Genomic DNA, 20,909 nt, shown 5'->3' with positions numbered 1-20,909 from the left:
AAAGTGAGGAGAGTACAGGGCAGTAGAGGGCACAGATATGCTAATGTCTCATTGCTGATGCTGATCTGCTGCAGTAGATGAGCTGTAAGCCTCCACAGCTGTCCACACGGTGAAATTTCTAAAATAGAGAGTTGTCACCTATGAACCAGAGTTTCTTTACTTTCGATTGCAAGAGAAACCACTGTTTCCCATCAATCTAATAAACTACCAATGTATCATATATTTTGTGTACTAAATAGCTGACACTGAGGGATGGGGATGTGATCTGCGAAAATCCATCCACAGTTACAGGATATAAAATTCCTTTACCGGTCAAGAATATGGATACTCAAAGAGGTTACACAAAACAAGAGTTACTATACCATTGTCCCCGCAGTGTGACTTTATCAAGGTATAGTTCATTAGCTAGCCCACAAATCTCAGTGGCTTAATAACAAAAAAAGTTTATTTCTTGTTCACACTACTGTCTCATGTGAACTGTCCATGAAGCAGCTAACCCAGGGCTATACCATCTAGAACATGAGGCGTCCAAGGTCCCTGTGACTGGAGAAAAGTGCTGGAGAACTACATTCGATGCTGTTATAGATCAGGTCTGGAAGTGGTTTACGTTATTTCTGTTTACATTTTATTAGCCAGAACTAAGGACGTGACTCCACCTAACTGCTGTGTTGGGGGATCATTTCATCTACCTGTCTGCTCAGCAATAACGATTACACAGCATTGCCTCTGACAGAGAGAGCGTCTCACATACTGAAGTTCCTCAGCAGAGACGTGAACTTCTGGGTGATATCCTCAAAGACCATGAATTCTGCCCGGCTCATGAAGCTTGCATTACCATTCTCAAGGAGCATTTTTTAACCACCCTGGCCCCCACTCTCACTTGACTATTTTTCCAATGTCATTTTATTTTCAATTGAAAATATGGGTCAGGGGTGAAAAAACATTCGTTCAAACCTTCAGAAACAAGGAAAATACTGAGGGAAACACCTGAAATTAAAAAGATTGGTGATGGATATAGTAGTGTTCCCTTAAGTTCCCCAGCCCAGTGCAGATAAAAGTTATGCTTACAGTATACTATAATCTATTAAGTGTGCAATAGCATATTATGTCTAAAAAACAATGTACATAACTTAATTTAAAACATTTTATTGCTAACAAATGTTAACCATCATCTGAGCCTTCAGTAAGGCATCATCTTTGTGCTGGTAAAGGGTCTTGCCTCAATGATGCTGGCTGCTGACTGATCAGGATGATGGTTGCTGGAGGTTGTGGGTGGCTGGGACAGTTTCTTAAAATAATAATGAAGTTTGCTGCATCAAATGACTTTTCCTTTCACAAACAATTTCTCTGTAGTCTGCAATGCTGTTTGATAGCATTTTACCCACAGTAGAACTTCTTTCAAAATTGGAGTCAATCCTCTCAAACTCTGCTGCTGCTTATCATCTAAGTGTATGTAATATTCTAAATCCTTTGTTGTCATTTCAATGATCTTCACAGTATCTTCACCAGGAGCACTTTCTATCCCAAGAAACCACTTTCTTTGCTCATCCATAAGAATCAAGATCTAATCCATTCAAGATTTATCATGAGATTGCAGCAATTCAGTCACATCATCAGGCGCCACTTTTTTTTTTTTTTGTATGTTGTTGTGAGGAGGTAATTAGGTGTATTTATTTATTTATTTTTAAAATGGAGATACTGGGGATTGAACCCAGGACCCTGTGCATGCTAGGCTTGTGCTGTACCACTGAGCTATACCCTCCCCCCAGGCTCCACTTCTAATTCCAGTTCTCTTGCTAATTCCACTACATCTGCAGTTACTTCCTCCACTGAAGTCTTGAATCCCTCATATTAATCCATGAGGGCTGAATAACCTTCCTCCAAACTCTTGTTAAGGTTGATATTTTGACCTCTTCCCACGAAACACAAATGTTCTTAAAGGCGTCTAGAACGGTGAATCCCTTTTAAGTTTTCAATTTACTTTGCCCAGATCCATCAGAGGAATCATCACCTATGGCAGCCATACACTCACAAAATATATTTTAAATAGTAAGACTTACAAGTTGAAATGACTTCTTGATCCATGGGCTGCAGAATGGATGTTGTCATGAAAACAACATGAATCTCATTGTCCGTCTCCATCAGAACTCTTGGGTGACCAGGTGCATTGCCAATGAGCAGTAATATTTCAAAAGGAGTCTGCTTCTTTTTTTGGAAAATGGCATTTGGAGACTATAATTGGCACTGGGGATTCTCAATTCTATTGAGCTCTCTCTCTCAGTCAACAAAGCTAGGAAATATGTGAATTTCAGAAAGAAAAATAAATCATGAATTCATATGGGTATTTCCAATGCAAATGAAAATTTGTACTTTTTCCCCTTAAATCTGTAATTATTACAATTGTATCCCTTTTCTTTCATACCGAAAACCTTGGTTCTAATGACTAACATAATTACGTACTTGCTTATGCATAAATATATACATATATAAAATATGTTATGTGTAAAATAGTTTCCAAGTTAGCATTAGTACTAACAATAGAACTAAGTAATAGTACTAATAATAGAACACCAATTGCAACTGAATGTGGTGCTTTTGCTCTTTAGGATATATCCCACCAGGGAGGTATATTAAAAGTTTCAGTGTTAAAGTCATTTGAAATAATTTTTTTTCAGTGTGGTTTACACCATCAATTTTATATACTCTTTTGTATCTGTTCGTTTCAGATTTGTAGGAGTTTTTATCCTTTTTGATTCAAGTTTTTTAATTATATGAAATGTTTACATGTTAAATGTTTACATGTTTTTAATTATATGAATGTTTACAAAATCAAAACTATAAAACAAGGTACAGTCAGAGAAGCTTTTTTAAACCCTTTTTGTCCCTCCTCTTCACAGTAAAGGTGTTTTGTAAGGTTATGGGATTGAACTGAATTGTTAAGAGAGCCTGATCCCTGAGGGAGATTCAACAGAGTGCATTATTGGTGACAGTTACAGGGGGGAGAAATTTCATATTAATGAAATAAGCCTTATTCAAACCAGTAAACATGTTATAGGTCTAACCACAAAAATAAATTTTCCGGTCTTCATGATGAAGTACCTTACCTGATCTTTTTAACTAAGATCCAATCAACCACTGCAGGGGGGTGGGAAAGAGAGACACAGAAGTCTCCACTCCAACACGAGGAAAACAAAAAAGCTTCCTGCAAACTAGAAAAACATTCTAAAATTTCCTATATACAAACAACAACTATGTGGAAATAGAATGAAAGGGAAAAGTTCCTATTAAGAATAGCAAATGATACCTGCACACAAACCCTGAGGCTAAACCTAATAAACAGGCACACTAGTTTCTGTTTAGACAGACAATATTCTAAAGATGTTGATTATTCCTAAATTATAAAGTCAATGCAATCACAATCAAAATTACAATTTTTGAGGGAACTTGAAAAGTGATTCTAAAATGTTCATTAAAAATATACATTTTGGGAAATCTGGAAAAGAAGCGTAACTGATGGCAACCCTCCCCTCCTGCTCCTGCCCCACCATGTGTGACCCTAATCCCAGCTGGTCTGCCTGGGACCCTCTGAGTGCCAATCCTAATCCCTGACAACGTCCCATTTCCACTCTATCAAGATGAAAAATTATCACGAACCAGGAGAAACTCGCCAAACGGCAGGCACAAGTGCACATTGATGGGAAAGGAACTGCTCACAGAAAGAAGGAGGTTCAATAGAACATCTACAACAGATGATTTTTAAAAACAAATTTCAGTTCTCCTCAAAGAAAGTTAGGGGTAAACAAAATCTCTGGTACTGAAGAATAAGTATGTTCACAAATCCAGGAACAGTGATGCACAATAACAACCCTGAAGTTCCCGCAACACTGTCGCTGTTACAGGCCATGCTGAGACGAAGCAGCTGACGGAAATGCTACCCAGCATCTTAAGCCAGCTTGGTGCAGTCTGACTAGTTAAGGAGACTGGTTGAAGCCCTATCAACATTATCTGTGGATGGAAAATCACTGCTTGCTACTGGAGAGGATGATGAAGTTCTAGATCTTGTGGATTATTTTGCTGAGACTTTCAAGACCGAGACAAAACAAATCCAGTCAATTTCTGAAAATAAAACTGGAAGAAGTTACGGAGAGCTACTATTTTATATTATGACTACTTTTTAAAATTTTGTTTATGGATCTGATAAAATATAGCTCACTAATGTTTTTAAGTCCAAGCCCCTTGGACACTGTAGCTCTTTTCAGTTTTTGCTTATACATAATTCATTCTTTGCAGCTAACTAAATTGTAGAAGTCTGGTAATAAAGTGTGAAATGAAAGTTAATAAAGTACGTTGCATAGTTTTAAAAAAAAGCACGTAATTGAGGAGGGGGATTTAGAATACTAGATATCAAAACCTACTTATAAAACAACTTTAAGTAATATAATACAGCACTCAATTGAAAAGACTAGGATCCATAAATAGATCTAGGAACATAGGGTAATTTGCTATACATTTCAATACAGGGAAGACAAAGGTTATTCAATAAATTATATTGGGACAACTAATAGCAACTTGAGGGGAAAAAGGAAGTTGATTCCTATCTCTTTTTTTTAACAAATAAACTTCAGATAAAAATCAAATGAAAACTGAAATTATAAATGTACTAGAAAAAGTTTCAATGTTAAAGAAAAACAAATCAGTATAAGATTTTTATGAGCGTGCCAAAAAAAATGGATATAGCTGACAAAAATCAGAATTGGTAAGGGATGTGCGGAGAAAAGCAATTTCATGTGTAGTTGGTAATAGTATAAATTTGTATAATTGTCCAATATGCTTCAAAAATCTCTTTGACCCACCAATTTTATGTACATGAATTTACTTAAGGCCAGTTTTAAAACTGTCTGAGAAAAAAGATGAAGCTCACATAATGGTTGAAAAATTTGGTTAAGCATTAAGATGAATTGATTTTGGTTCACAAAATGACAGGCAAGCCAAGAAAAGTGCCCTTGTTAAAAGACATTATAAAAGTGATGGATTGCAAAATGCTCAAAAAGCAAGAAAAAACTTAGCAAAAATCTTAAAACTTAAAACTTGACTCTGGGTGGCAGGGGAAGGGGAATGAGGAACACATTTTATTTGCTAGATAATAAGTTCACAGGTGTTTGCTATGATTCTGGCTGATTTTTTTTAAATGTCTGCAACATCGTTACATAGTAAAAATTATTTTAACCGGAGAGACAAGGATTTAGTGGCTTCTGTTTGGATAAAATTACACGTTGTACTGAGTTAATTCAATTATTTCTTCCTTGTTTGCCATACTTGATTTGATGATATCGGAGAAGACATTTATTTTCAAAGTGAAGAAGTTTTTAACAAGATATGTGAACATGTTTGTGAACTTGCAGTCCACCATAAAAAATGCATAGTTGTAGCCAAACTTCCAAAATTACAGTGTTATTCTCTGACAGTGAGGCTGCTCTGTGCTTGTTACACAAGCATGTGCAACTTGTATAACATTCTCCAGGATGCTTCTCACCATGAGTAAGAATACATACTCACACGTTGTTTGAATATTTTAATTGGATTTTTAAATGATGGGTTGTAGATATGTGTGTGTGTACACATGTGCATAGATATAGACAAAATAAAATAACAGTGGTTTGAACACTTGTATTTGTAAACTAAGTTGTTTCATTGAGGGGGGAAAACATGTGTGATTCCAAGAAATGAATTAACGAATTAGAAGATTTACCTTAAGAAATTATCCAGAATTCAGGATGGAGATACAGAGATGCAAAAGATAGGTTCAAAGATACTGAGGAAGGACTGAGGTCAAACATACGTTTATGCTGAAAACGGTGAGAAAAGGGAGGATGAGATAGATGGAATATTTGTAGAGATATTGGTTAGGAATGCAGGCCCCATGAAGGCAGAGGTTTTATCTGTTTTTTTCAAGACTACACCCCTAAAACTAGAAAACAGTCTGATATAAAGAAAGTGACTGTAAATAGCTGTTAAATTCTATTGAATTCTATTGCCAGTAATATGGGAAGCTGGACCCCTAGGCCAACTATCCCTCTAGAAACCATTATAAACACATGGGTAAAATATAAAAATCTTCTTAAAAGTACTTATGAGACCTCAAGGAAATTTTTATTAAATTAGAGGCAGAAGATGAGACAAAAGAGTTTTTGCAGGGACAAATACCAAACAACTCAAATATGACATCTAAGAAAAGAACCAAAGGAAAAGAAATGAGGTCCAGAAAAATATCCCTTAGGAGAAATAAGCATTTTATGCGTGGTAGAGCTGATGGTTCACTGGACCAGGAGAGTTGATGAATTGTGGCAGCAGCACAGCACTTTCTGTTTTAACTGAAAGATCAGCTTGTTTCTATACACTACAAGAACTACCCACAGGTTCATCATAAGACATGAACAAGTATGTCGGCAATAGCACTCTTCACACTGACCTCAAACTGTGTGGAAACCTCACAAATGGATTCATAAATTATGGGATCATCATTCACACAATGGTGTAATACACAGCAATTAAAAAAACCCTGCAGTTACAAATAGCTAAATTAATGAAACTCACAAACCTTATGTTGAACAAATGTAAAATAATCCATTTATGTAAAACATTAAAACAGGCAATATCTATTATGTTGATTTCTAACAACATGCCACCATGTTCATGGATTGGAAGACTCAGTATTTTATAGGGGTCAATTCTCAAATTGATCTATAGATTCAAATCATATAAAGTCAAAATCCCGGTAAGCTTTTGTGGAAATTCAAAAGCTGACTCTAAAATGTACATGAAAATGTAGATGGGCAAGAATAGCCAGAAGAGTCAGGAAGGGAGGAGGAGGGGGAGGAGGAGAAGGGGAAGAAGAGGAAGAAGAGGAAGAAGAAGAAGAAGAAGGAGAAGAGGAGAAGGAAGAGGAGGAGAAAGAGAAGAGGGTGAGGGAGAGGGAGAGGGAGAGGCAGAGGGAGAAGAAGAAGGAGAAGAAGGAGAAAAAGAAGAAGAAGAAGAAAACAGCCAGGGGAGTCAAGTAAAACATGGTGGGAGGATCTGCTCTACCTGATATTAAGACTTAATGTGGAGCTGTGATATTAAGACAGTGCTACTAGCTCAAAGGTAGACTAACGGACCAATAAAATAGAGAGCCTAGAAAGAGAAACATGCATATATGGATACCTGATATAGGAGAAAGGTGGCACTGCAGAGCAGTGTGGAAGGCATGGACTTTTCAATAACTGAAGTTGGGCAATCTGACATTCATAAGGAAAAAAGAAATGAGGTTTAACCCCTAACTCACACCATACAGAAAAACCAATTCCAGGAAAATGATAGAGCTACCTGTGGAAAGTAAGATAATAAAGCTTCTGCAAGTTAAAATAGGAGACTATCTTCTTGACTTTGAAATAGAGAGGTACATTTTAAATAGGACACATAAAGTATTAACCAGAAAAACTGATGAACTGAACTACATTATAATCAAGAAATCCTTAATTAAGAAATACTATTTAAATAATGAGGTATCACCTCACACTGCTCAGATTGGCCATCATTAGAAGTCCACAAACAATAAGTGCTGGAGAGGGTGTGGAGAAAAAGGGAACCCTCCTGCACTGTTGGTAGGAACGTAATTTAGTGCAGCCACTATGGAAAAGTGTGGAGACTCCTTAAAACAGAGTTGCCTAAAAAACAGAGTTGCCATATGATTCAGCAATACCATTCCTGGTCATATATCTGGAAAAACCTCTGAATTTGAAAAGATACATGCACCCCAGTGTTCATAGCAGCACTATTTACAATAGCCAAGACACGGAAGCAACCTAAATGTCTTTTGACCCAGTATCACAGTTGTAGTTACTTTAGTTTATAAAAATTCTTGATATCTGGTAGAGTAAGTTTGCAATTTATTCTTCAAGATTATAGTTCTTTACCTTTTCTATTTCCATATACATTTTAGAAACACTTGTCAATTCTTCCATGTCCCACCTCCTCCCTCCCACACCCTGCTGTAATCTATACTGAAATTGTATCCAATCTATAGATCAACTTGAGGGAAATTAGCATTTTTATAGTAGCAAACCTTTTGATTCATTGGTTTGATTGAATCATTGGTACATTCTTTCACTTATTAAATTCTTTAATTTCTCTCAATGATCTTTCATAGTTTTCTACATAGTTTTCATCTTTTCCTTTCTAATCTTCTACCATTTATTTTTATTTCTAGCCTTATTGCACTAGTAGTCCATTCAGTAAAACACTGAATAAAGGCAGAGGTGTCCTGTTTCGTTCCCAATCTCAAAGGGGAATGTTCAATATTTTACCATTGTGCATCCTTTTTATACACTGCAGATCTGATCTTCCAATAGTTTAAGTTTTCTCACTTATGTGAGATTGCATTGATTTTCCCTTTCTTGTACTATCCTTGTGTCTTATTGCTATAAGTTTATATAGGCCTTATTAAATGAGCTAAGAAGTGTTTCCTCCTCTAGTCTCTGGAAGTACTTGTATAAAATTGATAGAATTCACTGATGAAATGATTTGGGCCTGGAATTTTTTCCACTGCTCCCTATTTATCCCTCCCCTCAGGGAAAAGGTTTGAATTACCTCCAAAGGAGCAAAAATAAGGTCATCATTTGACTTCTCAATAGAAACAATGAATAAAGACAACAAAATAATATCTTCAAAGTACAGAGAGAAAATACCCATCAACCTAGACTTCCACACTGAGCAAATATCCCCTTCAAAAATGAAGATGAAATAAAGGAATTTTAGGATAAACAAAAACAGAGAACTCATCACCAGAAGACCCACATTAAAGGAAATACTAAAAAATCTTCTTTAGGCAGAAGGAAAAATGATCCCAGATAAAAGTCTGGAGATGCAGGAACGTACAAAAAGCAATGGAAAGTGTAAACAAACATCGAAATGTATAAATCCGTAACACTGTGTTGTGAGGCTTGACACAACTATATGAAAAATTAGCGTATAAATGGAGTAAAATGTTCTAAAGTCTTGCATCATGTATGGATGCATGTTGTAAATTCGAAGAAAATCACATAAGTGACAGTAAAAGAATGTGTAAGTATGAAGTTAATAGAGGAAAACAAAATATTAATTTTTCATTCAGTCCAAGTCAAGAAAGGAAAGAAACAGAATAGGCAAGAAAAATAGAAGGCAGTTAGTAAAATGGTAAGATTTAAACTTAAATATGTCACTAATTAAGCTTAAGCAGACTACTCCAAATAAAAGACAAAGGCTATCATATCGGCCTTTAAAAAATATATTGCTTACAAGACATATCTTTAGTAAAAGGATTACTAAAACCTGAATGTACAAGTATGGGAAAAGATAAACTATGCCAACACTATTCCAAACAAAGCTGCAGTAGCAATACTAACATCAGGCAAAGGAGACTTTAAGACAAAAGCATTGTTAGAAATAGAGACCTTTGAAAATTCTAAAAGGATTAATTCACAAAGCAGATAAAGCAATTTTAAATTTATATGCACTACTATAACAGCCTCAAAAATATATAAAATAAAAATGAAAGGAGAAACACAAATCCACGAACTTAGTGGGAAATTACCTCTTGGTAACTGATAGTCAACAAAGAAGCAATAAGGATACAAAAGATTTGAACAAAACAAGTAATAAAAAGGACCTAATTGATGTAAACTAAAGTGCACATAGATATAGAATCAAATTTTTAAGGCCACATGGAATAGTTATCAAACACAATCATATGCAAGGCTTAACAGCAATTCTCAACAAAATTTAAACAACTGAAATTATACAGAGTATGCTCTTTAATAACAGTGGAATTAAGCTACAAATCAATAATAAAAAAGATAACTAGACCATTCCCATACATTTGGAATTTGTATTTGGTTTTCAAAAGTTTTAAAATGCTTAAGTGTGGTTTTATTTATCCTACTTGAGGTTTAAGGCTATGGGCTTACTGTTTCTTCAGTTGTGGAAAATCCTCAGCCATTCTTCATTGACCAGCTCTGATCTACTGTTAAATTTGGCCACTGAATTCTTGATTTCAAAAATGATGTTTTTCAGTTCTAGAATTTCCATTTGATTCTTTTTTAAAACGTTTTCCAGTCTCTGTTGAAATTCTCAATCTTATCTTTCAGTTCCTTGAACATGTTGTTATTTTAAAAGTACAGGACTGATAACACCATTATGAGGATCCCCTTTGGCTCTGTCATCTGTTCTGTTGTCTTTTAATCACACCATCTTATCTTTTATCCCTTGTTATGTTTGGGCAGGCAGGCAGGCCAGAAGCACCAGCAACCCCAAATCACAATCCAGTAAGGTTCAGTCCCTTTGAAGACTGGTCTATTTCTGCTTTATCTTATTTTTGAGTGTAACACTTTAGGGTTCCAACCCAAAGCTTGGGGTGTGGGAAGGTTAAAAGGACTCCCCTTGTTAGTGACTGTTGAACTCAAGATTTTGTCTGTCTGGCACCTTGATTTTCGGGGTCTTGACAGTCTCCTCCTTAAGAGGCTCTTGGGGAAAGATAGCCCAAAAGCAAGGCAACTCTGGGTTTCCTCTTTTCTCAGATATTGGCCCAATAATCCTCTAGTACCTTAATAGTTCTCTGAAGGCTTCAGATTTTTATCTGTATCTATATAAGAAAGCTTTTCCAGTTCTCAGTGGGAGGTTGGTCCAATTTAACTACCTTAACTGAAGTGATACTCGCCTCCATCTCTAGTCCTCCATCAGGCTCTTACCCTCATCACTCTCCTGAGACTGTTATTTTGAAGGTCACTAATAACCTATGTTGCTAAATCCAGTGGTTCTTAACTCATTTTTATTAACCTATCAGCATCACTTGGCACATGATTATACTTCCTGCTTGAAACAGTTCCTTCTCTTCCAAAACACCAGTCTATTCCATTTTATTTCTCTGGCTTCTCTTTTGCTGGATCCTCTTCAGCTGTGATTACAACTCTTCTCTCTACACTCATTCCTTGGTGATCTTACCACTGATATGCTCAGAACTCTTAAATTTGTATTTCCTATAAAGTACTGTCTCCTGAATCCAAATGGTATGCCTAGCTTCCTTCACTTTCTATCTTCACTTGGGTATCTACTAGGAATCTCAAACTAAGCTCCTGATCCGTTCATCTCCACTATTCTCAAACCTGTTCATTCAGGCCCTTCCCATCTCTGCTAATGGCAATTCATTTCTAGTTGCTCAGGTAAAATCTTTAGTAATCCCTGACTTCTCACACCACATACAGTCCACCAAAAAAATTCCTTGGGGACTATGTTAAAAATATATTTAGAATCTGATTAACCACATCTACTACTAGCACCCTGGCCTAGGTTACTATTTTGCCTAATTATTGCAATGGTTCCTTAGTTGTTTCTGTTCTCACCATTGGTTGCATTTAAATCTTTCCTTAGTTCTGCAGCTGGAGTAATTCTGCCAAAACGTAACTTCTGTCACTTTACCTCTGGTTTCAAACCTAACGACTTGCCGTAAATAAAAGCTAAGGAACTTAAAATTGCCTGTAATGCCCCATACAAACTGAGCCTATTACCTCTCAACTACTTTACTACTTTCCTCTCTGCTTACTCTGCTCCAGCCACAATGGTGCCTTCCTTTCTCAGTTCATTGTTTCAAGTAAGCATATATGGATGTGCTGGAAGAGGCAACTGAAAATTGGAAAAACCACCAGACAGAATCACACAAACCACATCAATGGCCTGACACAATTAACTCATATCACCTATAATGCACAAGGACCTATCCCAGGTACCTGAATTAGAGCAATGGGATGGAAAAAAAAAAATTAAAACCAAATTGCTCTCATGGAGCTTCTAGTGGGAACTAGACAATAAATCAAAGTACAATATAATTATATTTAAATGCTATGAAAGGAAATAAAGCCAGAAAAAGGGACAATGAAGGGAAATAAGGGTTGTTACAAACTTAAATAGGGTGCTGAAATGGCTTAGCTGTAGGTATCTGAGTACTATGCTAGGTGAAACAAAGAACAGTGTAAGGAATTTTCAGATACCTCAGGTTTATTTTTACCTAGCTGCAATCTTTCCTATTGATTTCTTAGAGTAAGAAGGTCCAATCATGTAAACAGCCAACAGGTTTTCTGGGCTAAGTGCTTTAGAGGCATTATCTCAAGGGTAACTGGGTTAACACTTTTACTCAATGATTTCAGAAAGGTTTAAAAAAATTCATGTTGGGTCTCTCGCTCCCTCATCTCCGGAGACGGCCCCTGCTCTGTCTATGGAGTGTGTGGATCTACTTTAACCTGAGCACCCAACCCCTACACCTCATGGCCTTTCTCTGGTCTTCTGAAACAGCCTGCAGTCTATGTAATATAGATCTCTCTAAATATATCTACCTTTACTCAAAAAAAATTAAAAAATTCTTGTTAAGAAATTGAACACCAAAACATTTTAATGATTATCCTGACAGCATTGGCCCAAATTACTACCCATGTAACCACTTAACTGTCAATTTATTAATCTATAAACTCATTTCTCTGTGGGTTTTGCTTGGCTCAAATTCCTAGAGTATACATGTATATAGCTACCAAAGTTCTAGACAGTGCACAGCAAAGCATGACTGGGTACAGCTCTTTGAAGACCAAATTATCTGCCAATTTCTGTGGCCATGCCAACCCTGGAAACTCAGAGCAAACAAGACATTTCCTAAACAGATTAACAGAGCTCCAAACTAATTTGTCCTTAATCATTAGCGATACCCTGTTCAGCTTCTAAATTTTCCCTAAAAAATAATTTCTAACCTCTAATGGGACCCCTGGAAACTGTCATTATTCTTAGTCTAACATCCCTCATATCTTTGCAAGGAATCAATCATACACATCTCTGAAAATAAATTCCTTAAAATAGAATTTTTAAGAATAAAACATTACTTGGAAACACCAAAAAAATGAAAAAGTTACTCTTCATACTCCAAAGATCTTTCCTCCTTTTTTCCTGCTCATGCATTACAGTCCCATCACTGCCACTGCCATTCCCAAAAACTGAACTTAAAGCCCAAAGTAATCTTTTCTATAAGCACCATGACAACTGTTGAAGTTTCCTGAATAAAAATATGTGAACAAAACTTAACTTGTACAAGATCTTAAATGCATACAATTATTTTAGTTTCATTGAATATGGGGTTTTGGGGTTTTTTAAGAACCAAGTTAAGTTTTATGGTCATCCCTTTCAAGTGTTTACCAACCTTTCCCCCACCATCACACACAGTAAAGTAAAATCTGTACTGAAAGCTGGTATTCAAATTTCTGGGCAAAGTGACTCTTGGTGGAACTGGCTCAGGGATGCAGGTATTAGTTTGAGACATTCTACTACTTTACTATTTAAAAACTGCTTCAAGAAAGGATTTAAAAAAAAAAGATTCCTTTAACATGTTCACTTACATTTATACAATGTGGAAATGCATGATGACATTTTCACTCTTACCATTTACTCGTCAAGGTAAGGCATAATGAACAAAGTGAAGCCTAAAACTACAATCACAATGTTAAATTACGAACTCAAAAAAGGCCATTTTTGCAATTTAAGTGCTCTCTTGTATAAAGCATCAGAAAGTTAATACAAGTACTAGTCTTAAGCAGTCACACAAGTCTAAGCCACATTTATTTGCACATGTATAGTAATGGGCAACAGATACTCCAAATTCATACAAATTTATAAAACAATGTTAATAATCATTTGGTACCACTTGCGTGTTATCTTGCTTACAGATTCAAGTGTAGATGAATTTCCTTCATTTTGTAAACTTTCATACAATACTTAAACAAAAATTCTTGAAAACACATATTGGCATGTTTCAGTTAGGGCCAACACAAAAGTTAAGACAAGACCACAAACTCAAAATCCAAGTTTAGAATGTACTTTTCTACCTCCCTCCCCTGGAAAGTGATTATTTTCTTTAACAGATCAGATGTATAGTTGTATCACACAAGTAACCATGGAGATGAAAGAATGACACTCCCATAATCATAAAGAAAATGCCAACCAAATAATACCATTTTAAGTTATCTACCAAATCTATGTTTTAAATATGAAAAACAGGTGGAACTCCTTAGTTTACAATAACAAGGGAGATTAGAAAAAAGTGATTTTAAGGGGAACAAACTATGCTCCCATCAAAGCTGCAAAGATTTTGACTCTGACAACTCATAAGGCAAATAAAAGTGAGGAAACCTTCAAAACATTCTAATCACGTTCAATATCTAGTGATAAAAGCTCAAAATGATATCAAGAGGATATTTATTATACAAGCGTCAACAAGGACATCTCAAAACTAATGAAAGAAATGCACATTTATTTCTACAAAAGCAATGTATGATACAGAATTAGAAGGGAACAGACTTTAAGATTTACCTATTAAAATATACAGATTCTTACTGAAGAGTATAGGGTATTTAAAAAAGATGACAAGGGATGTTAATCTTTTTTTATTATTATTATTTTTACATATTTTGGAACCTCACATAATTTTGATAAATAACTCTTACAAAATTATGCAAAAGTACAAGAATGTCTGGTAAACAAACAGTCTGTATTTTCCAAAAAAATTTTTACAACATGCAATTCTTAAGGCAGCATTCTCCTTACAAGGAAAGGTAATCCTTTTATTCAACAAGAAATCTTCTGCTGCAAAGAATAGGCTAAGAAAGCCTGGCTTCTTCCATTAACGCCTTTTGTCTTTCCTGTCTGATTTTCGGTCTCTTTCACTTCTTGAAGATCTTTTGCCTGATCGACTACTCTCTGATATAGACCTCTTTCTGTCAGACCGGGAATTCTTATCCTTCGATCCTTTCGCTTCTCTACTACTACCACCTTTTGAAGATTTGTGACTTCTCTCTAGTCCTGAAGTGTCCCTCCGCTTCCGATCCACGCTCCTTCTGTGCTTTCTGTCTCTGTTGTGCCCCCGGCCCCTACTCCGACTTCTGCTCTCACTACTACTAGTGCTGCTGCTGCTACTGTCCCTACTGCTGCTGCCACTGCTGCTGGAGCTGCTGCTGGAACTGCTTCGGCTACTGCTGCTGCCACTGCTGGAACTGCTGCCACTGCTGCTGCTGGATGAACTGCTACTGGAACTGCTACTGCTACTGCTTCGACTTCTACTCTTGCTCGTCTTATTTCTAGCTCGACCTCTACTTCTGCTCCTGGTTTTGGTTTTGGTTTTGCTCTCTGCATGTACTGTCAAGACTGGCTCTACTGTCACCTCAGTGAGTTTTACAGACTCTATAGGAAACTCCTTCCTCTCAGGTGGTAAATGCCCTTGCTCCTGAGTAACCTGAGGTGCCAGCTGTAAAACAGCTAATGGCACAGTCTCAGGCTGGGAGAGAGGCTGGGTCTGGAGTACTGGCTGGGGCTGGGGCTGGGTCTGGAGTACTGGCTGGGGCTGGGGCTGGGGCTGGGACTGGGCCTGAGACTGAGACTGAGACTGGGGCTGGGGCTGAGGCTGGGGCTGAGGCTGAGGCTGAGGCTGAGGCAGGGACTGAAGCTGAGCCACAGGCTCAGGCTGGGACTCAGATTCTTTGTCTTCTTTTTCCTCAGGCTCATTTTCCGTTTCTAGAGCACTAGCACTCTCTTTTGCAGGAGAAAGAGATTTACATTCTTTATCTGGCTCAACTTCAAATTCCATCTCTGGCTCTAATTCTTTGCTAGTTTCATTTTCTGAAGGTTCTACATTTTCAACTTGATTGGTTTCCATTACCTCCTGCTCAGCAATTACATTTTTGACACTCTCGACCATCTCTAGCACATCCATCACTTCTTCAGGCTGACTATCCTGCTGCTTCTCACTTTCCCTTACCTCAGTTTCCTCCTCCATCTTAACTTCCGCTTCCTGTTTTTGTTCCTCCTCCTCCTGTTCTTTCTCTGCATCACTATGAACTATACCTATTTCCTTTTCCTCTTCCTCTCCTGCTTCCTCTATTTCTACATCATTGTGCTGATTACCTGTCTCCTCCAACTCTTCCTCTCGCTGAGCCACCTTACCCTCTTCTTGTTCCGACTTCTGTTCTTCATTACGCACCACCTGATGCTCTTTTTCCTTCATTGATTGTCTTCTAGGCCTAGCCTCCATTTTATTTATTTGTTCTGCAAATTCGATGCGTCTACCTTCAAATAAAGCTAAAGAACGAAAATTTACACTTGTAACATTTACTATGATTTAGAATAATCCAAGTCATAATTTGATGCCTAGTTACACATTGTCACTGAACTTTATCTAAATGTCTTCTTTGTAAAGAGATGACAGAACACCGATTATGGCAAACAGGTAATTACAAATTGATGTAAGATGACAGAAGCAAAGATCCACTGGAAACCTATACACTAAGAAATTAGTAGCAGGAAAAACTACACATTATCTAACCAATGGAAAAACAGGATAATCTTTTGCTATTTTACTTCATACTAGATGAAAAAGAACAAAACTTCTGAACAATTAGTTTTATGGTATCATATCATGCATTAATTTTTCTGATCCCAGGAAGAAACAAATCACCTAGCCACCATATTAGTAGTGTCTACTCTTCCATGTGTGCCCTCTATGGACTACATCAACATTCAATTTTTGATTCACTAGCATTTATGTATGGCGACTAAGACTACCAAACAAAAGAGAAGTCATCTCACTCAAATGCTTAAGAAATAAACATGCATTAAGCACTGTCTACAATATATGAGTTTCCAGTTAAAATCTATCATGAAACAAATGCTCCTGTGCTCCAAACACCTTAGCATCTTAGAATATCTTTCAAAAAAAAATTATCTATCGAATCACATTTATTATAGCAAACAAACATGTATGTATGAGTGTGTTACCTTACTCATTTAGGAGTTTTTCCAAGGACCTTTTCATGTACACTTACCATTCATCTTTCTCTGTGACTCTTCTATTAGTTTTTGGGTAGCTGGACACATTCTTCCAGGAATATAGAACAAATGGGGCTTTGTCTTAGTTCTTATATATTTAATTATCTTGGCATTATGCTCATTCCATTCTTCTTGCTGAAGAAAAGGTAAAAGGTCAGTGCTTTTGTCAACATGAAGGCTAACTAATCTTAGAATTCCAAAATACACTCACCAGCTGCGCAAGCTCAACCTTCTGCTCCAAAAGCCGCAGTTCTGTCTGCTTAGCACGCCTCTCTTCAAACAGTTCTCTCCTCTCATTTTCAACCTGCTTCCTTTCTTCTTCTGCCTGCACTTCAAGTTTCTGTTCAATTTCTTGGCGCCTCTTTTGCTAAAGGTAAACAGTAATCTTTAAAAGCTTATCGTATGTTGTGATTATGTAAAACACTACAATTTTACTGTTGTCTGCATATATGTTTCACAACTGCAATTCTGGACACCAGCTAATTCAAACTTAGTATTTGAGGTGGGTTATAATTTCTGTCTGGAAATGAGGAAGAAAACCTTTATGTAAAAATCCAAATGTTAAGGTCATTAACCATAATACCAACAACTTCCATTCCAACATAACTTTTAGGTAAGGTTCTTCCATATATTGATCTAAAATAGAAATAGTACTGTCTTTGTAGGTTACATTCAGTTATTCTTTCCAAATCAAAGAATTTAACAGAAGCGATGTCCTCATGAACAAAGTAACTAGCCAACTATAGTTAACTCTCTATTTTAAAAATCTACCAGCTTATTCCTCGAACATTAAGATGCTTTAAGCCTTTTACATTCTCTAAGAGTTGATGTATAAAAGCTGAAGTCTAATTTTATTTGTCTCCTGTACCTGAACTGTTATCTCCCTTTCATTATAGTTCTCTCCTGAGAAACAATAACTTGGTATTCAACTCCAAGAACACAGTTCTGTAGCTTTAGTAAAAAACTTCCAGAAATATGACCCAGTTAATAAACTACGGAGACCAGGGAATTTAATTTGTGCTTCTGCTTCTAGAGTGCCTGAGATATAACTCTTAAAAATCAAAATTACTGAATTACTTATGATTAACAAGTTCAACTCCCTATTTGAAAGAAAGCACTCTAAGACCTAAAGAAATGAAGCAACTGTCCAAGACCGCAAAATGAGATTGTTATAGAGCTGAGACCAGAACTCAGGTTCTCCTGAATCAGACTTGGCTCTCTGAACTACAAAGAGAAGTTCACTAAGTTACTAAACAGCACCTCAAAAAGGACCAGCTAACAATTTTACAACTTCAGAAAGTTTCACCTTGGCTTCATTTTAGGCTGCAATTAAACCTCCCTGCAGCCCCAAAATATCAGTAATCCACTTTATGAAGCCTGCAGTTAAATCTTAAAACTTAAAAGAACTTCTCAGCTCTTTCTAAAAATATGCCATCCACTACTTTGATAACTTAAGGAAGCAAAGAAAAAACTGCTTAAATACCCTTTCAGTAGCAACAGTGGATTCCTGTTTAAATTTCTGAAGGGTGCCCATCAACAAGCCAAATATTCGCCGGTTCCTGAAGAACAGAAAAAGAAAATCCAATTTCAAAAGGTTCCACTTCATGTAAGCCTGCTATTTCCTAACAGGAACATAGCAGAGACATCTGAACATTTAAAAAAATTTTCTTAAAATTGCATTATTTGACAAGTTTTCCTCCAAAAGAATACAAAAGATACCTTTGCTTTCCCTTTTCATCCATATTTTGATCCTGGATAAGGTCTCTACGTGTGCGCTCTTTGGAGGTAGCTACGACTGAAGACTGCAAAGCTGGCTGCAGAAGAAAAGAAATCTCAGTAATTTAACTAGCATGCGAGTGGCACTCTTTCAAATGCAGTAAGGTGAAAACACTATATTCATACTCTATGAAGTCCCTTTAATTTCAATTACCTTCTTAACATCATCGTCCTCTGGGTCGCTTTCTTGGCGTGATTCTCTCCGAGTCCGACGCTCCCCGCCCAGCCTGACATAGGAAAAACAATTTAAAAGACCACTGCAGAACTGGACTTCAGCACATACCAAGGGCAAACTACTACTTTTAGGACTCATTTCCAGAAGCTTCATTCTATGTCTCCATCACATTTTACTCTTTCCTCTGGTAGTAAAAGGACCAATCCAAACTTTGATCTCCTATACTTCTCAAGCAGGTTAGTTTTTGAAGTACAAGACAGAAAAGTGGCACAAATTGACCTTTTTCTCAGTCCTATTCTTTTCATGACCTTTGCTTTGGTAAAATTTCTATTAACAGTAACTGTGAACAACTGAGTTCTGAGGGTTATCGGCTGTCTCAGTTTAGTTAAATACCAGGGGAACAAACTCAGGGAAAGTGGTATACTAATTCTAATACAACTGAACAAAATAATATTTATTAAATATTTAGTTTGCATGCTACCTCAAAAGACAGAACACACAAATATGCCTTCAGAATCTTGTCCCTTAACATACCTACTGACTGCCCCTTCAAGGTCTCTCTGTTTGGCTGGGGGTCCTCCTCCACTATCTGAGAATCCACGCCTGCAACAAAAAATGATCAACATAAAGCACTTGAAATTTTAGATAAATGATATTTTCATTTAAGAAAGAGAATTTAGTTGCAATCTTCAAAAACCCTTCCAATTAAATAAAGCAACCTTAAATGGGCATTTACTCCCAGGTAGTTTTTCAGCATTGAAAAAAAAACTACATGGGAATAAAAATAACGTTTACACATGACTGATACAGTTACTATATTCTTCAATCTCCATTTCTGCATGTAAATGAAGTTAAAAGGGTAACTATACAGAAAACTAAGGCTGATCACAGCTTTAAACAAAACAAACATTTCTAACATTGGCTCTACCACGAATGTTGTTTAAGTCGATACATTAATTTAGTATAATAAGTGCCAATGATCTTAGCAAATCAATCAAATCCTCAGGAAATCTTACCTCAGCAATAAACTACCACGTCCTCTACCTCCACCAGGACCAGAAAGGGCCAGCAACCTGGCTTGGATGGGCCTATGAGATATTTACAAGTCAGTACAAAAATCATATCTAAGTGCACCAAATACTTTAACGGGCGTAGTTCATCATCAAGAGAAAATAACCAGAAAAGTTCTAAAATGACGGTTTCAAAGCCACGTGTTTGAATCAAGGCAGGAAGTACTATATAGAAACCTCCCTGTTTTTCCAAGATCACTAGCACAGAAATTATATTTACCTCGGTGCAACTACCCATTAACAAGCTTGGATCAGGTCGGAATTTTGCCAACCCAAGGAAGTTGCACGTGGGCAAGCGCCGAGGGGCGAGGGGGCGGCTCGTCCCGGGAGGGTCTCCGGGCCAGCTCCGGACCGGGGCCTCGGCGGGAGGAAGGCTTTGTGCAGCAGTTCCGGGCCTGCAGGGCCGAGGGCGGGAATCGGCAGTCCGGGCCTTTCCACAGTACAGGAGGCCATCCCGGCGCAACCAAGGCCCGCTCTACTTCCTCACGTACCTGCGCCCCAGGACCTACGGCGGCGGCCTGGGAAACTCCCACCTCAGCAAGGACGGGGTTCTACGACTGCCCGGGACCAGGCCTCGATGTTCCAGCCTCCTCAGGGCTGGCCGCCCTCCCCGCCCCCAATTCACCCGGGCTTCACGACTGCCCTCGGGGCCGGCATTTCCCATCCACTCCTCACCTCACATCATTCGGATCCCGCCCGGTGAGCTTGCGAATATTCTCATCCACATTCTTTAGGCTCTCTTTGGCCTTTTCTAGCTGCTCCTGTAAAGTTCTCACTGCGACCGCCATCTTCTACCTGCAGCAGGCTTCGAGACTGCTCGGCAGGCCGCGCCTGGCTGGGTCGCGCTGCGAGACGCCAGAGGACTGACAGCCGGGCTCAGCCAATGACGAGAGGAGTTGTAGTTCGGCCTCAACCACTCAGCAACCGGAAGGGGGAGAAGCTGCCGGCCTGTGGGACTCTGGGCCAAT

The 20,909-nt window shown here is 37.6% G+C and overlaps 1 protein-coding gene across 1 annotated transcript; it reads right to left on the bottom strand.

The window, feature by feature from the left end:
* Window positions 1–13,643: 13,643 nt before the first annotated feature.
* On the bottom strand, window positions 13,644–20,801 carry PNN (pinin, desmosome associated protein). Its single transcript, XM_006212729.4, has 9 exons — window positions 20,617–20,801; window positions 19,888–19,959; window positions 19,406–19,474; window positions 18,851–18,923; window positions 18,640–18,734; window positions 18,404–18,479; window positions 17,132–17,287; window positions 16,917–17,055; window positions 13,644–16,173 (listed from the first exon to the last, which is right to left on the bottom strand). The coding sequence occupies exons 1-9, from the start codon at window positions 20,727–20,729 to the stop codon at window positions 14,723–14,725; spliced, it is 2,244 nt and encodes a 747-aa protein (XP_006212791.1). The 5' UTR covers window positions 20,730–20,801; the 3' UTR covers window positions 13,644–14,722.
* Window positions 20,802–20,909: the final 108 nt, after the last annotated feature.

Source organism: Vicugna pacos, chromosome 6, assembly GCF_048564905.1.
Source record: "Vicugna pacos chromosome 6, VicPac4, whole genome shotgun sequence".
Lineage (NCBI taxonomy): Eukaryota > Metazoa > Chordata > Mammalia > Artiodactyla > Camelidae > Vicugna > Vicugna pacos.
The sequence above is the reverse complement of the archived record's forward strand: the minus strand, read 5'-3'. Positions and strand labels throughout refer to the sequence as shown.

What these genes read in the sequence shown, in the direction of transcription:
- PNN (XM_006212729.4), bottom strand. Translation starts at nt 20,729, where the DNA reads ATGGCGGTCGCAGTGAGAACTTTACAGGAGCAGCTAGAAAAGGCCAAA. An exon ending in CGGGATCCGAATGATGTGAG is followed by an intron (nt 19,960 to 20,616) that starts GTGAGGAGTGGA and finishes AATATCTCATAG; the next exon opens with GCCCATCCAAGCCAGGTTGC. An exon ending in AGGACGATGATGTTAAGAAG is followed by an intron (nt 18,735 to 18,850) that starts GTAATTGAAATT and finishes TTTCTTCTGCAG; the next exon opens with CCAGCTTTGCAGTCTTCAGT.